General features: G+C 35.0%; 1 protein-coding gene across 4 annotated transcripts in view; it reads right to left on the bottom strand.

The window, feature by feature from the left end:
- Positions 1 to 17,489, bottom strand: part of TLK1 (tousled like kinase 1) — a 176,305-nt gene that overhangs the window by 53,483 nt on the left and 105,333 nt on the right. For 2 of the 4 annotated variants that reach the window (XM_018064534.1, XM_018064529.1), the window contains 4 exons: positions 11,677 to 11,752; positions 6,387 to 6,482; positions 4,378 to 4,467; positions 3,236 to 3,328 (listed from right to left, as the gene is read on the bottom strand). In XM_018064534.1, coding sequence (XP_017920023.1) covers positions 3,236 to 3,328; positions 4,378 to 4,467; positions 6,387 to 6,482; positions 11,677 to 11,691 — 294 coding nt within the window. In that variant the 5' untranslated portion in view covers positions 11,692 to 11,752. Of the gene's footprint in view, positions 1 to 3,235; positions 3,329 to 4,377; positions 4,468 to 6,386; positions 6,483 to 8,381; positions 8,429 to 11,676; positions 11,753 to 17,489 lie in introns of all 4 variants that reach the window. The other 2 variants (XM_018064515.1, XM_018064521.1) reach the window with 2 other exon arrangements.

Genomic DNA, 17,489 nt, shown 5'->3' on the forward strand with positions numbered 1-17,489 from the left:
ATCTTCTAGTTGAACAGAAACCCAACAAGTTGTGTATGTGTGACTTGAAAATCTAAGACTAGCTAGCGTATTTCCCATCTCCTTGCAGCTAACGACGGTCAGTGAAATGTAAGCAGAAGCTGTGCAATGGAATACTCAAGGACACTATGCAGAAAACTGCTGTATTTTTAATTTCCTTCCTCTTCTGCTTAAGAACAGAGATACCATAACTGTGACTTTGATAAATATTTTGTACCTTGATACAATCTTCAAGATGAAGGCCATGTACTAAGGGGAGGGAGCAGAAAAACTGAGGGAGACAAGATTCCATATGACACCTGGGCCACCTCCTTCTGTTCTTCTCTTAAAAAATAATATTGTATTTCATTTAAAGTACTGTTGTTTATGGAAACTTGTCCAGATGCCTATGGCCTGCATAGCTCAGTCATCTCTACTTGCTAGCAAAGCTCTGCCTGGGTGGAAATAAAGCAGGACCAATAAAATTGCATTTTCACAAAACTTACCATCTTCCATTCAAAGGCCTATGGCCTCTTAGGCTTTGTCCAAGGTGGCAACAGCCCAACTGCACATGTGCAGACATTGCTGTCTAGATAGATGAACAGTCTCCAGGCCCTCCTCAGTCACATCTGGGATGAATGGTCAGTGTGGCACCAGGGGCCACACTGCAGGGTCCTGCCTGGCCTCCATCACTAGCTTGGGGCTCAGGGAAACACTCGGTCCCTCGTCCCCTCAGAGGTGAGCAGTTTGCAGAGAACAGAAAAACCTATCTCAGATATATGAGTGAGGGGCACTGTGTTCCATGGGTTATCTCAGCACCATTTCCTTCGGGGCCTGCTATGGAAGGACCGGCCTCCACCCCTAACTGGCTTTAGTGTGGGGCAAGTAACTCAGTGGGCAGAAGACACTGCCCCCTCAAGCTCTGACTTGGAACACTGCCCCCCACCCCCCCGCCACGACTTTCTGTTCTCTCAAAAAGTAATACTGTATCTTATTTAAAGGACTGTTGTTTATGTTCTCTGTTACTAACAACCAAAGACAACAGCTAAATGATAAAAAGATGCTGTAGTACCAGTGTAGGAATACACAAAGAGAACATGGTACTTAACACAGAACACTCAAATACATGTATTTGTTTATGAAAATGAGATTGTATGATGGAGCTGGCAGTAAAGAGCAGACTTAACTACATGGTCTAGATAACTGGTTCTCTATATAGAAAGAAATTAAATGAAACCTTATTTCATATCATACCCCAAAATGAATTCCAGTGAGATTTATAACTTGTATTGAAAAAGCAGACTATAAATTTTTTTTAAAGAAGATTCAGACGAACATCTTTATGGTCTTAGGGACAAAAACAATGAATTATTTTGGTATATCTTTGATAATAATTTGGTACAAACTATAAATAAAGAGATCGCTCAGTCATGTCTGACTCTTTGCAACCCCATAGACAGTAGCCTGTCAGGCTCCTCTGTCCATGGGATTCTCCAGGCAAGAATACTGGAGTGGGTTGTCATGTCCTTCTCCAGAGAATCTTTGCAACACAGGGATCGAATGCAGGTCTCCTACACTGTGGGCAGATTCTTTACAATCTGAGACACCAGGGAAACCCATAAAAAAAGAGAAATGCAATCATATAAATTTTAAATTATCTAATCAAAAGATAGTGCAAAGAAATAAAAAGACAATTTACACACTGGGAGAAAAATCAATACATACGGCCAACAAAAAAACTGATACAATTTTGAAAGACAGCAACTCATTAAGAAAAATGAGGAAAAAAAATGATCATTTACTTCACAGAAGAAATACAAATGGTTAATAAATATTTTACAAGATATTCAAAAAATAAAGTGAGTGCATAATAACTAATACCTTGTTATATCCATTAAACTGAACCCCCAAATTAAATATGATTCTAATAAGCTTTGGCAAGGGTAATGAGCAATAAGATTATTCCCTGCTTATAGTTAGTGGAATGTAAACTGATCCAACCACCTTGGGAAAAATCTGCTTTTATAAAGCAGAGTTTAAGCTATGTATGCCCTATACTCTAGCCATGTCTTTCTAAGCATATACCACAGAGAAATTCTCCATGTGTGCCACAGAAGACATGTACAAGAGTGTGTCTTAGCAGAACTGTTCATAATAGCAAAAAGTAGAAATAAAATGTTCAACAAGAGCAGGAAAGATAAATTACAGTATATTCATTTACGCCTTCCTATACAGCAGTGAAATGAACATGACAATCCCATGATAATGTTTAGTGAAAACAAGCAGGGCATACAGTATAATTTTGTAATTTAAAGTTCAAAAACAGTGAAATAATATGTTGTTAAGAATGTATAAGATAGATATAACTATACGAAACACAAAGGCATAAGAAATAGATACAAAATTTACAACAGTGGTCAATTTTACCATTGTAAGAGATGTCAGGGAGTGAGTAGGATGGGAACGGGAGGGGCACACTAGATGTTTCAGAGGTTTGGGTAATTATGGTATGATCACAGATGATGGTTTCACTGAGTTTCTATACCAACAGTTCTGTTAGCTAAATTACAATCATTTGGAGAAGGTTTTTATTTTTCCCCTTTAATTAATTTATTTGGTTGAGCTGGATCCTAGGTGCAGCATGTGTAATCTAGGTTCCTGACCAGGGATCAAACCTGGGCCCCCTTCATTGGGAGCATGGAGTCTTAGCCTCTGGACCATGCAGGAGCTTTTAAAACTACCAATGTCCAAGCCCTACATCACACTAATATAATCAGAATTCCTCATGGTAGGGTATAAGCATTGTTACTTTTATAAAGTACCTCCCATATTTTCCATCCAGTGATTCAAATGAGCAGCAAGGGGTGAGAACAACTACTTCATCCCTTACTAACTAACATATTAGGCATACTTTTTGATGTGTCTCTTTATGAAGTTTCCATTAAAAGGTTTATAATAAAATCAAGTAACTTTAAAACCACCATGAAATGGATATCTGTCTTAGGATAGCTGACCAAGTAAAAATAAAATTTTATACACTTCTATTTCTCCGACTGCTTTTCAGTTCACTTTTAAAGAGCTAATAAAATTTTTTCTTTAAATGGTTGATATTTTCAATTATGTCCTTAACACTAAAAGACTTAATTTCTCCCAATAAGAGAAATTTTTAAAAATGTTAAGTATTTTCTCAACTGTTTTACTACTGCCAAATAATTGGCAATGACGACTTCTTACTTACCCTGAGCAAGTCATCTATACGACCTTCCTTCTTTTCCAGGTCCTGGTTTTTATTACTTTCTAATGCTGCTAATTTCAGCATCGTAAGATCAGTCTAAATAAAAGAAAGCTATTTTATTATTCCATTATATATATATTACTGCATGTAAACATAAAATTAGATTTAATTCTGATTCTAAAAATCATAGCATTGCAGTTTGTGTATGTAAAGGGTATCCCAAAAGGTCTTAGTGTAGTTTTAAGTTTTATTATCTTCAGAAATGTAAGTGCTACACTTACATTTTTAAAACGTAATTTTAAAAATTAAAAAAAAATTTTTTTCAAAGGTTAATCATTTAAAACTTTAGAATATTGATAAGTGTGCTCTTCATTAGAATTCAGTATAATCACTGTTATATGAAAACTCTAGCTGATTTTTGAACAGGGCAAAAACATTCACAAGCTGTTCACTGACTCAAAGCAATGTACTTATAAATCCTGGTCTAAAGATTATCCAAAGAAAGAAGTTTTGATGCATTCACAAGAGTCTGGCCATGACCTGACAGGAAAAGTAAAATGGCAATAAACTGCACAATTAAGGTGGCAAGCAATAAGACCTACTTTTTTAATCCTTGGTTTTAGACACTCATTCAAAAACTGTCACATGTATATAGAGTTAAAATGAAAACTCCAATACTCAAAATTCACAAAACAAAGTAATTGCAAAAGATGTCTGATTTTCAAATAATTTTTAATTGTGTAGCATATATGATACACAAAAATACAGACATGTAAAACAAACTGCTTTAATATCCACTTATGACAAATATAACACCTTCCAGAAGGTATCAATTATATGTACTTGGATGTTAAGTTAAAAAATAATCAGTAAACAGAACTGACATGTTATGGTTGTCTTGGTTATTTAATTTGCTTAAAATTTGTATTTAACCAGTGTAACAAAGGACAGATTGACAGTAAACTGGGTTTCAATTTCTCACTCTCTACAAATTTGTTTTTGTTGTTATTCAGTAGTTAGCTTTCTTGATATCGAATTTTACTTTATGATTATGTCTAAAACAGAAGACATCTTAATTGTGTACACAAACTGGTCACTGGTTTTTTATCCCTCAGTCATACAAAGAAATCTCAATTACTATTTACCTGAGTAATTTTAAAGGATAACTGCTTTGGCTGTACAATAGGGTGGTCCCCAAAAGCTAACGCAGTAGGAGAAGGACTATTCGGTCGAACCTTAACAAAATATTAAATTTTACATTAGCAAAAATAATACAATAGCAAGATTCTTCTTGATGTTTGCCAGAAAACAACAAAATTCTGTAAAGCAATTTTCCTTCAATTAAAAAATGAATAAATTTAAAAAAAAGAATTAAAAGTAGATTTCTGCTTAACAACAACTAAATATTCCTTAAGTGTTTATTAGGATAATAACTCAAAACATAACTGAATTTTAAAAACTTTTTATCACTGTTTATTCAATAAGGATTCACTGAGTACCTCCCTCTTACAAAGCCCAGTAAAAGAGACAACCAGCCATCTGATAGATAGACAGATAAAATAGACAGAGAGGTATCAGCATTGGTCTCAGACACTCATCCAAAAACTGTCACATGTATAAACTTTATATATATGCCTTGCCCTCAAGGAGTTTACAGTCTGGTTCCATAAAAGAAAATTGAATGCTTTCAACTTGTTAAATATAACAAGGCCAAATACATCATTTTTAAAAGAAATTATCAAAAACAGCTTATGATGGTTCAAAAAGCAAAACTCAAAGACTTTACTATAGCAACAGAATTCTTTCAGCACTAGGGACAACAATGCATGCCCCTGTTGTTGCTGTTATGTTAGTTGCTCAGTCATGTCTGACTCTGCATGACGCCATGGATGCTGGCTTGCCAGGTTCCTCTGTCCAGGGAATTCTCCAGGCAGGAATATTGGAGAGGGTAGCCATTCCTTCTCCAGGGGATCTTCCCAACCCAGGGGTCAAAATCCGTCTCCTGCACTGCGGTGGATTTTTTACCATCTGAGTCATCAGGAAGCCCTAATGCATGCCCATGTGTAGTATAAAAGCAATTTACTGATAAGCTGCATGGTTTAACTAGTCACTAGTTTTAAAATACATTCACTGAAAACAGTCGATTACATCATGTACCAATGCTATCACTACAATTCCAAGCTATTTTTGAGTTTTATACTCTACTTGGTACATGGCAATATGATGTCCTCCAAGGTACAAAATGAGTAAGACATTAAAAAGTATGTATCTACAGAAAGGACTAGAAAGCAACACTGGAAGTTACAACAGTGTAACTGAGTAAATGACAGACTCTAATTTTTAAAAATTCTTAATTCATCTTTAAATTACTGAAAGCCAACACCGCTATTCTGGTTATACAATGAACTTTCACATAATCAAAGTTAAAAAACAGTAAATAAAATCCAATATGTAGAGCAATGCATATAAAAGAACTGGATCTTAAAAATGTCAGAAACAAACTAAAAAGTTTTAAGTGAATTTTTAGATCCAAGATCCTTTTCTTACCCCAAACTACATTATCCAAGGCTGACAGCTGCCTACTCTTTTCTCAAGGATTCCCCGAAAGGAATTATGCTACCATTTTAGTGGTTAAGAAATTTAACTGATAAGATCCCTGACCAATGATCGAACTTGGGCCCCGGCAGTAAAAAGTGCTGAGACCTAACCACTGGACTGCCAAGGAATTCCCAGTCCTATCATTCTTTTATAGAAACATTACTTCTTGGAAATAATTAACTCAGAAAATCTTTAAGAATCTCACTTTCAGAAATAAAGTTCTAACAGCATCAAATCACTGAAAAGAATTCAACTCACCTCAATAGAATGAAAGACTTTTTTAAAAAGGTAAATGCTAATATATATATATATTTGATCCCTGAGTTGGGAAGATTCCTTAGAGGAGGCCATGGCAACCCACTCCAGTATTGTTGCCTGGAGAATCCCCATGGACAGAGGGGCCTGGCGAGCTACAATCCATGGGGTTGGCAAAGAGCCAGACACAACTGAGTGACTAAGCACATATACATAAAAGGCGTCAATAAAGACAAATTACAAAAATTCTTCATTCAGTACACATAACCTCTGAGACATAAAAACACATGGAAAAACTTACAGATGAAGAAGGAGTGGAATGTGAATGTGAATTCTGAGGCGAACGGATTGCAGGAGGTATGCCTCTTACTGGACTTGAGCCATTTCCACCTTGGTACTGAGGGTAAAAGGAAACACCACTATATATATATATATATATATAAAACAAAAGTTTAGAAAGATGTTGTTTTAGACATGGCATTATGAATTAATTTAAATATATTTTATTATTTTTGTGGCAGCCTCAAAGACAAACTCCCCCAGAGCAAAGAACATGTCTGATTTTTCCTTCAAATTTTAGCAGTTCCCTTATGCTTGTGAAGCCAGCAGGAGCTCTAATCCCGAGAAACTTTAATCTCTTTACAAGTAGATGTGTAGATGTTAATCAACTATCTTAAGACAGAACTGTCATTCCCAAGATCTGTTAAGTATCCAAATGTTCATAGCACTATAAAAGAACTACTGGACCAAGTCCCTTCTTAACAGCACAAAGTCTAATAAAAATTGATTCTTTCTTACATGTATTACAGTAAATGACTTAACCATGTATGAAGAGAAGTCACCTAATCTGTTCCATAGCTTTCTCAAGTCTCATGTTTCTGAACCAAGAATGGAAGGCAAAAACAATTTGCTGCTAATGGCTTCATCTCTGGGTATTAAGTATGAACAGCAGAAAAGGAGACTTCCTAGTGTGTTCATTAAACAACTTACTACACCTAAAGAACTTACTCTAAATTTTTAATCTATAGTGCCTAGCACAATGCTCAGCACATAGTAGGCATTCAAGACACTTGAGATGTGTTTATTTGAACAGACCCTACCTTTGGCAAAGATTTTTAATGATATTAACACTAAGGGACTGACAGCAACTAACGAGCTTTAGGTGTATTGTATAGTCTCCAACAGTTTTAACTTAGATTCTGTAAACTCAAAAAAGAAAAACAATGGAGGATATATATATGTGTGTGTGTGTGTATATGAGTGAAAGAGAGTGACTGTGTTAGTCATTCAGTCATATTCAACTCATTGCAACCCCATGGAGAAGAGCCCACCAAGCTCTTCTCTCCACGGGATTCTCCAGGCAAGAATACTGGAGCGGGTTGCTATGTCCTTCTGCGAGGGATCTTCTCAACCCAGAATTTATATATATACATATAAAAAATACAGCCCTTCTCCCAACCAGCAAATTCTACTCTCTCTCAAGTAAATATAAATATTTTTCAACTATTATTTTACTAATCACATTACTATTTTACAATTAATCACATTAATATAATATAATGGTAGGAAAAAGTGTTTCTGTGCAGAGGTAAAGAAACATTCCAGATTGGGTAAAAATATAAATTTACCACTGTTTATTATTTTCAGGGACTCTTTAGATTCACATCTCTATCATTATTTAATCTCCATCCACAGGCCTCAGCTGTTGCTTTGGTACAATAAAATCTTGACTGACAGTACAAAGAATTCTAGAGGCTCTTCCATTTAAAATTTGCCTTTAGGTAGGATACTTTATGCGGCTTCCCAGGTGGCTCGGTGGTAAAGAATCCGCCTGCCAGTGCAGGAGACTCGCGTTTAATCCCTGGGTCGGGAAGGTCCCCTGGAGAAGGAGATGGCACCCCAATCCAGTATTCTTGCCTGGGAAACCCCATGGACAGAGGGCCCTGGCGAGCTACAGTCCACAGGGTCACAAAAGAGTCAGACACAGCTGCATGACCAAACAACAAGGCTACTTTAACATCTCTGGTTCTCAGGTTCTTCACCTAAAACAGGAATACTAATACCTGCTTTGACCATCTCCTGACCTATTACAAGAAAATACAGGAGAAAGTCCTTTGAAAATTATGATGTGCCATACCAAAGTAAAAGTAAACTTTAATGTTCCTAGAAAGACAGGACATCACATAGTACTTAAGTTCTGCTTTAATCAACTAGATCAACAAAAGCAGACTCGGTGGTTCCAACAGCCTATGGCAGAATTATATTAAGAACTGAAGATATTCCTCAATGAACTTACTTCAAAATAGTCGCTAATTTTGTGGCCACGTCCCCCAATACTTTTTCCTAAAATATAAAAGTAAAAAATTTTACAGATTTAAAGTCAGTCGTGACTATCTATCACATATTATATGAGAAAGAGAATGTGCCAAACTTAATTCCCCTAATACACACAAAAATGTTAAAGAATATGATATTCTAGTTGGGTGGTGATGGGCATTAAAAGAATACTAAGATTCCTCAGAGGGTCAGATGCCAACTTCACAATTCCAAAAATCAAATGATATTCCAATAGATACATGTCAATTTTAAAAGTCTCAACTATGGGAAAATCAGAAAAATAAATCATATTAAAAGACTGCCTGCTTTTAAAACAACATTATTCATATTGCTTCACGGTTACTAACTTCATAAAAGTGTATCAGTGAAAAATATATCAATTAAAAAAGACAAGTGGTAGCTGTATAACTGACAAACCGATTTATATCTATAAATAATAAAAAAGCTCAGTCAACACAAACCACAACAAACTGACAATAACATGCTTTAATATGAACACTATTTTGTAAAATGTTTGATTTTCTAAAAAGTATTTTCAAATTAGTAGGATTTTTTTCAAAAACAAACTAGATTTTAAATATTGTGCTTACATGGCCACTTTGGTAAAGTGGTCAAAATTATTCTTTAATTAAAAGTTTTGCTCCAAAATGGACTTTAAAAAAAACAAAAAGCAAATAAAATGATTTTTTTCATCAATTTTATAAATACTAAACTGAGAAGCAGCTAAGAAATACAGCATTTTGGATGGGAGTTATCCATCCTTCATTAGAATTACACTGAATACATAATTTCTTCAAGTTACAAAAGAAAAATTAATGATAGCATGGAGTCAAAAGCATTGGATAATATAAACATTTATCAATTCAATACTGACATATACATTCATTCACTTATTTTATTCAACAAACATTACTATTTGCCAGGCATTACCGAGATGAACAAACAATACATTTAAAGGTTCAACAATCTCACATTCCTTCCTGGAACAAAGTAGGAGGAATTAAAAAAAAAAAAAAACTAAGAAGTAATACAACCTAGAAATTTTCAACAATAGTTTTGTATAGGTTTATTCAGAAGTCAGAGAGGACTATACCAAAGGAATTTTCCTTCTGCCTATAACAACTTCCTTGCAGATTCTGAAGTGGTGCCATCTTTTAATGAAGACAGAGACGTTTTTTGGTTGCCTACCAGAAACTGTTTCCCCAGGTCTTTTTCCCTGATTGAATCCACATTTTATTCTGTTAACATTCCCTCCCCTGCATAGACCATATAATTTCAGTTCAGTTGCTTAGTCGTATCCACTCTTTGTGACCCCATGGACTGCAGCACGCCAGGCTTCCCTGTCCATCACCAACTCCCTCAGCTTGCTCAAACTGATGTCCACTGAGTCGATGATGCCATCCAACCATCTCATCCTGTCGTCCCCTTCTCCTCCTGCCTTCAATCTTTCCCGGCATCAGGGTCTTTTCTAATGAGTCAGTTCTTCACATTAGGTGGCCACAGTATTGGAGTTTCAGCTTCAGCATCAATCCTTCCAACGAATATTCAGGAATGGCTTCCTTTAGGATGGACTGGTTGGATCTCTTTGCTGTCCAAGGGACTCTCAAGAGTCTTCTCCAATAACACAGTTGAAGAGCATCAAGTCTTTGGCGCTCAGCTTTCTTTATAGTCCAACTCTCACATCCACAGCTTTGATGAGATGGACCTCTGTCTGTAAAGTATTGTCTCTGCTTTTTAATATGCTGTCTAGGTTGGTCATAGCTTTTCCTCCAGGGCTGTTTCCTATCTGGCCTCCATTCCTAGCTCCCTATCTCTCCTCCTTCTAATCAGAAATCCAGTTTTGCTCAGGTATCATGCTTTCTGCACAAGGCCTATCTTTCTAAGGGGAATGTTACCACATTCTCAATTTCAGAGACGGGCCTGATTTTAAGCGCAATAATACCTCTCATGGACATAATTCATTCTGGAATGGACACACAACCCAATTCTGACCAAGAAGATGACAGGAGAGGTTTGCTATGAACTTGAATAAGCCTACGTCAAAGAGAGGGAAAAAAAGAAAAGCACATAGAAAACCAGCCTCTCTCTAAAGCAAATACAAGTGTGGAGGATGAAATGAGGAGATACAATTTTAAATGGCCACAGTCCTAAAAACATAAAAGAAAAAAGCAGACAATTCTGTGGATGGCAGATCACAGAGAAAATGATGTGGCTTCCTAAAGACATAGGTTGGCTCAACCAACCCAGAAGTCCCATACTATATTGGGACCTGCTTTTAAGTAAGCTTTAAAATTTAATGTTAAAACTATCATAACTAATGTAACTAAATAAATCCAAGTTCACTAACCACAGATGAGGAAACTACACTAAGATCAAAAAGGACCTCAGGCCAGACTGAAATACAAAATAGCACAAACTTAAGAGAAAGGTGCTAGGGTGACTCAACTTCCCCTTTCCACAAAGACAGCTGCTGCAAATGTATTTGTTGATGCCAGTGCCACATGTAAATACTAGTAAGCCATGGGTTCATAGCTCTAGACTTTATAGCTAGAAATGGCTCCAAAACACATAATATATGCATAAAATCATCATTACATATGATTCAAGAGTCCAATTTTTGTATTTAATCTTGAAAAACCAAATTAAATGATAATGCTATCTTATCCATTATAAGAAGTTTTGTAGTCTAGTGAAAGTAATTTCCTTACTAGTTTATAATATAAAATGTAGAAGAAAAGATGAAGGATATGGAAAGAAAGCAAAAACGGATGAAGAAAAGGTATGGAAAGAAAAAGCCGATGTTTTAAAATGAAGTACCTCAATCATTTTTATATAGTCTTTTTTTTTAATAAAAAGGATGAGTAAATTTAGGTATTTGTTTCAAAGCAAGATATAAAATTCTTATCCAAAAACAAAAGTCATTTCAACACCATATTTCATATAAAGAGAGAACAGAGAAAGGTGATAAAGGTAATGCATATCAGGTTTGGACATGACACTTTCTAATTCTCAAAAAAATTAAGGAAATGTTAAAAAGAGTAACCATAAGCAAAGTACCTGTGGTACAGAAAGACTCCAATTTCATAATGTTTTTTACACAAAGTATATTTAAGCTATTATTAGTGCAGATATTACACGGTGTCTATATAAATCGCAAAAAGAAAACTTTAAAACAAATTATTAATGGATTAAAAACCAGAATAATTAATTGCAAATACCTCTTTGGGTATGAAGGAAGATTTTGCTTCACTTACCCTGACTACTTTCATTCTGGTTTTCTGCTTTTCTTTTTCTTCCTCTGGATGATTCTGATTGTTTCTTCTCTGGTGTCTACAGAAAGCAAGTTAACAGACTTTTATAGTTTCAACAAACAAAATTTTATAATCACTATAAATGTCATTTTTATTTCCTAATTTAGAAATTTTTCTAAATAGCGTTCATGCAATGTGAATGTCTAATCACTTACATACAATTTCTTTAAAAGATAAACTTCCATAGCTATCGTATAAATTTTTAAAATTCGAAATGTAGAAGGCATTGTATGTATTACTTGAAATTTATAGAATGCGACTTGAGGTGGATGAGAAATCAGAGAGTAATCAGCCTTAAAAGATGCCCTTCAAATTCTTTAAAAACCTCCAAACAGTAACAACAAAACACCATTTGTTTTTCCCATTAGTTTTCTACTATTAACATATATTCTATAAAAGTATATTTATATATATATAAAACATATATTCTATAAACTTGGGCAAGAGAAAAAGAGCAGAACATAAATCCTAACATATATAATCCCTAAATGCTTGAAATCACCTAAATGCTTGAAAATTATCCAACAACAACAGCAAATTCATAGATTATACCCTAAATAGGCGTCTGCAATCTAACAGTCAGCTGGCCAAATCTGGCTAGCCACCTTGTTTTTCTCAAGGCCCATAATCTAAGTATAATTCCTACATTTTTTAATGGCTGAAAAATATGAAAACAAAACAAGACTATTTTATCATATGAAAATTGTAAGAAATCCAAATTTCAGTGTTCATAAATTTGGTTTTATTGGAACACACACTCATTCATTTGTGTACTGTCTATAATTCCCTTCACACCACAACAGCAGAGTTGAGTAGTTCTGTCAGAAACTGTATGGCACATAAAGCCTAAAAATATCTGGCCCTTTAAAAAAAAAGGTTTGCAGAGCTCTATACTACACGATGGCTTGTTCTTAAATTACAGGTTTGTTCTTTTAACTGATGATAGCAAGTACTTCATCAGGCTAAAACAACAATTTTAGTGGAGTCTGACAGAATGTTGTGTTTAGTGAAAAATTAAAACCAAATGTGCACAAGGCAATGGCACAGAGCCCTCAAATTCTAGAAGCCTGGCAAATATATCTGATGCCAGAACACAGAATATCTGAATGAATGAAAACATCAGGCTACTTAAAATAATTCTCTAAAGGCAAAGGTGTCCTCCAACAAGGAAGGGACTTAACCCACATTTTGGTGTCTCTTGTGGGTAGTTCTGTGATTAAATAGTACGAATGACAAAATACAATGATAGATAATACCTTGAGGTATAATACTTGAGGTTTATACAGATGCTCAATATCAACCTAACTCATATTGAACCTCTTTGGTTCCTCAAGGTATTATTATCTGGGGAATTTTAAGTTCTCTCACTGCCATTTTGCCAACAACATAACAAATTCAGAGAGGTTTAAGTGAATGCTACTGATCTCTGAACTCTTGAAACAGAGAAGTTACACCTTCTCCCCACCACCTCCTCCCACCTTCATGCCTAGCATAGTTAATTTAATATTACCTTATAAATATATGAATACTAAATAACTTACTCAAGGTAATCAGCATTCAAGTCAGATTCAATTCTGTATATTTCCAAGCCCTAAATATGCTTTTCCCCTCCTTCTATGCGTCATGATTATATGTCCTACATCAAGAAGTAACTGAATGAATCAACTATACAAAAATACTTCAAATTGTCATTAAGTTCATAAATAAAACTTATTATGTCCAATAAACTGCCCATATGTTTTCACATCACAAATTAAGAGATTAAAGAGAGCCACTCTAACAATCTACTCAGGAGACAGACATACAAGCAGTTTAGGATAAACAGTTCATTACTTTAGTTTCATAGTCATAATCATCAAACTCAGACTTAAATGATAACTAATCTTCTATTTCTATTGGAATAAAAATATCATCAGATTAAAAATTCTAAGTTAACAGTTTTATAAGGAATCCCATAATGGATTTTAAAACAAAGGAGGCACCCCAAATAATAATTTATTCATATCCTTCCCAATCTAATCTACATAAAAATATAAGGTCAAGGAAATATGGGTTTTCAGAACAGTTTCTGAAAATGCTTCTAGAACCATTAAAATGCTAGCATTCACTGGCTACCTCCAAGTGAGGATGGAATGGAAAGATACAGTATACGTAGGTATTCTTAAACTTATTTGGGATAACATTCATTAAATACTTTACTGGATATGGACTTCAAGACATTTAAGGTCCTTTTCTTCCTTTTTTTTTTTTAAGACATATAGGGTAACTGAGTAAAAACTTTTTCTCCAAGGCAAAATTTCCCTGAATTAAATTTTTTTCTGGAATAGGGAAGCGGGACAGTTTTGGGAGAAATGTCATTCTGTTTATCTGAACAAACCAACCCTCAAATGCTTAATGATTACAGTAAAGAAAAAAAAGGCAAGAGGCTTCCCTCCTTTAAACCAGAGAAGAATTTGAGGAAGGAGAATGAAGGAAAAAAAGGATGACAGGACTAAAATTAATTTTAAGACTGTAATCTAAGACTAATGTGGGTAAGAAGCTGGAAACAGCTAGTAACTGAAAAGCAGAGCAAAGCAAAAGATGAGAAAGAGAAACCTAGATATACCTAAATTTGCTGGTAAAGTAAACATAGGCATTATAAACACACCATTTTGCCTTCCCATGAACTTTCTGCACCCACATCCTAGTATGACTACCTAGTGCTGACCTTTGACTTCATTCTCACCTCTGTCAGCCCAGTGGACCATAATTTCCTCAGAAGAAAAGTACCATGGAGCTCTGAAAACACACAGACTAAGAATCTAACTCTGGGTCTACTATTTACCATAATTTTCAGCATGTTCCTTAACCAAGACTCAACTTTCTCATCAATTTTAAATGTGATAACAGGGCCATAAAAGGACTGTGGGGACTAAATGAGAAACATACCAGAAACATAAGTAGAATAACATCTAGAACAGTGTATAGTCTGTATCGGTAAGCTATACTTATCTGAATGGCTATCCTATTATTCCAAATATCTGTGCACTTATATATTTCAAGACTTCAATCAAGCGTCATTCATTAAATGATCACCAGCTTCTGAACTAGTAGTTTACAAATTACTTGTAGGGTTTGCAAAATAAACAATGTTTCTTCTTTAAGGTCCCCAGTCAACTATAGCCAATTAGGGCCTTCAGTCTAGGCCCTAAAGATTACATCACTAACTCTAAGATAAATGTACTTTAAACAGTTTTCTGGTTTCGAATTTAAATAATCTGAGCAACACCTATATTAAACAAAATAGAAACTCTCAATGAAGCCTAATGCTGCCAATTCTCCCAGGTCATCCTTTGTGTATGGACTTGAGATTTCGAAGCTTGAGGATTTAGGATAGGCAGAAACTCAGCAAGTATTTAACCTCTAAAATGGCTCATCACTGAAAAAAACTTCAGAATACTATCGGCGACTTCCACATTGTACTCTGGGGACACCTCAGGGGAAAGGAGGCTGTGTCTCCAAAGTGACTGAAGGAAAGGAAGGAGCAGGTGGCTGAGCTGAGGCGTGTGCGCTCAGTCACTCAGTCGTGTCCGACTCTTTGCAACCCCGTGGACTGTAGCCCACCAGGCTCCTCTGTCCATGGGATTCTCCAGGCAAGAATACTGCAGTGGGTCTCCAGTGCCTAGCCACTAGACACATCCTATGCCATACCCTATCCCTTGGAACACAGCGCACCTTAAGATCAATACTGTATACCAGATTTACTTCAAAGAAAGAGATCAATGACTTCAAAAATGTTTAAAAACCCCTAATCCTGAAAAACATCAGTTTCCTAGAAAATGTAAGGGACATCAATCAGGTCACCACTGTTAATTTTATAAGGTATAAAACTTGTACACATGGAGCATTTTATACAGAACACTTTCAAACTTGTTACTGCTCTAATACTGTCATTCTTTCCTCTATTCTTTCTCAGTTACTGCACTGTAATTGAGCACAATGGGAAGGATCATTATGGAAGGCAAAATACTATGACTTGGCTTTAAAGTAAAGATAGAAAGACTACAGCAATTACAAAAAGTCAAAGAAGTCTGGCATACAGTGGAACAGCGGTTAGGAGAATATGATGAAAGGAGAAACTGGTATTCTTTAAATCCATTTAGTTTTAAAACTTCTAGTTTGTAATCATACCAAAACCTGAATGATTACTCCGGCATGTAAATGTTCCAAGATATTAGGGTGAGTTTATACAGCATTTTCTAGAGTTAGAATTTAAAAAAAAAAAAAACAACAGATAAATCTAAAGGACTCAAGGGGCAACAGTGATATATCTAATGTTCTATTTCCTCTGAAATTTAAGTCAGTGATTATTAAATAAGGTTTTTATATCTAATCATGTGGCCTCTTGATTTATCTTAAAATAAAAATTAATCTGTCTTTCATCAATGCAAATAAGACCAAATATAAGAAAGTAAGAACCTTAATGCTATCACAGAGTGAGGGAGAGAAAGCAACATGGATTGTCGAAAATTGATCACAACCTCCACAAGCCTCCGACTAGAGTGAAAGTCGCTCAGTCGTGTCCGACTCTTTGTGACCCCATGGACTATACAGTCCACGGAATTCTCCAGGCCAGAGTACTGGAGTGGGTAGCCTTTCCCTGCTCCAGGGGATTTTCCCAACCCAAGGATCGAACCCAGGTCTCCCAGGGTAGAGAGATATTTTAAATTACTAGAATAAATGCGTGACAGAAAATTGTAACAGTTTGTGAAATGATATTAAATGTTAATAAAAGAGGAGTGGATATTAAAATTTATTCTTCACCTCTACCTTAGGTAGAGATCATAAGATCCAACTGAATGGAACAAAAACAAAAGTCAGACAGTATCACATGTAATAAAATTATTGAGTTAACAGACACAAATATTTTTAATTTCTTTCCATTAAATGAGAAAATAAGGTAGAAAGAAAAGTTGTTCTAATATTGAGTAATATCTGTATAACAAAATATTCAACCCTCAAACTTGTCAGAATGAATCTTTTCTGACTGATTCACTTACTAAAGACTGATTTTAAAAATACAACTCACTAGCTACTTCAATGATTCATATAGTTACTGAGGTACCAAATTCAAGGTCATTATACTTTTGACAAATGGCACTTACACCTTTTTGCCCACAGCTGGTAATAACAATGTTTCATTCACATTTCCAGGCAAAATCTTTCAAATCAGTTTTGAGACAGAAGAAATCTTTGATATTTTATAGCACATATGAAAACAGCACTGAACTAAAAGAGATATCTGGAGCCTTATAACAATAATCAATGTAAAATAGATGTTCCAGTCAAGAATATCAAAAGTACAAGAAACTTATTTCTTCCAACCTTTGCTGTAAAGATTAGGTTAGAATAATGCCCTATATGAAAAAATGAAATTATGTAGTGAGAACTTCCTTGCAGCTTTGTATCTGATTTACATTTAGATAAAATCTATCACAAAATATGTATACCCTAATTCCAGGATGATTTTGAGTTAGCATGACCTGAAAAATTCTGTCTTTCTCTGCCCAAGAGTCAAACTTTAATACTAACAATTATTTGTAAATCTTTGCTTGACTCTTTGACACCCAAAAGATCTATGTTATATTGCAAGTTCAATATAAAAAATATGAAAAGTTTATATATGCAACATTTTGGGATCTTATCATCAAATAAGAGCTGTTTCACCAAATAAAAGCTGTTTCCTTGCTGTTTAAAGGAAATCCAAACAACATGTC

The sequence above is a fragment of the Capra hircus genome, chromosome 2 (assembly GCF_001704415.2).
Source record: "Capra hircus breed San Clemente chromosome 2, ASM170441v1, whole genome shotgun sequence".
NCBI classification, from domain to species: domain Eukaryota; kingdom Metazoa; phylum Chordata; class Mammalia; order Artiodactyla; family Bovidae; genus Capra; species Capra hircus.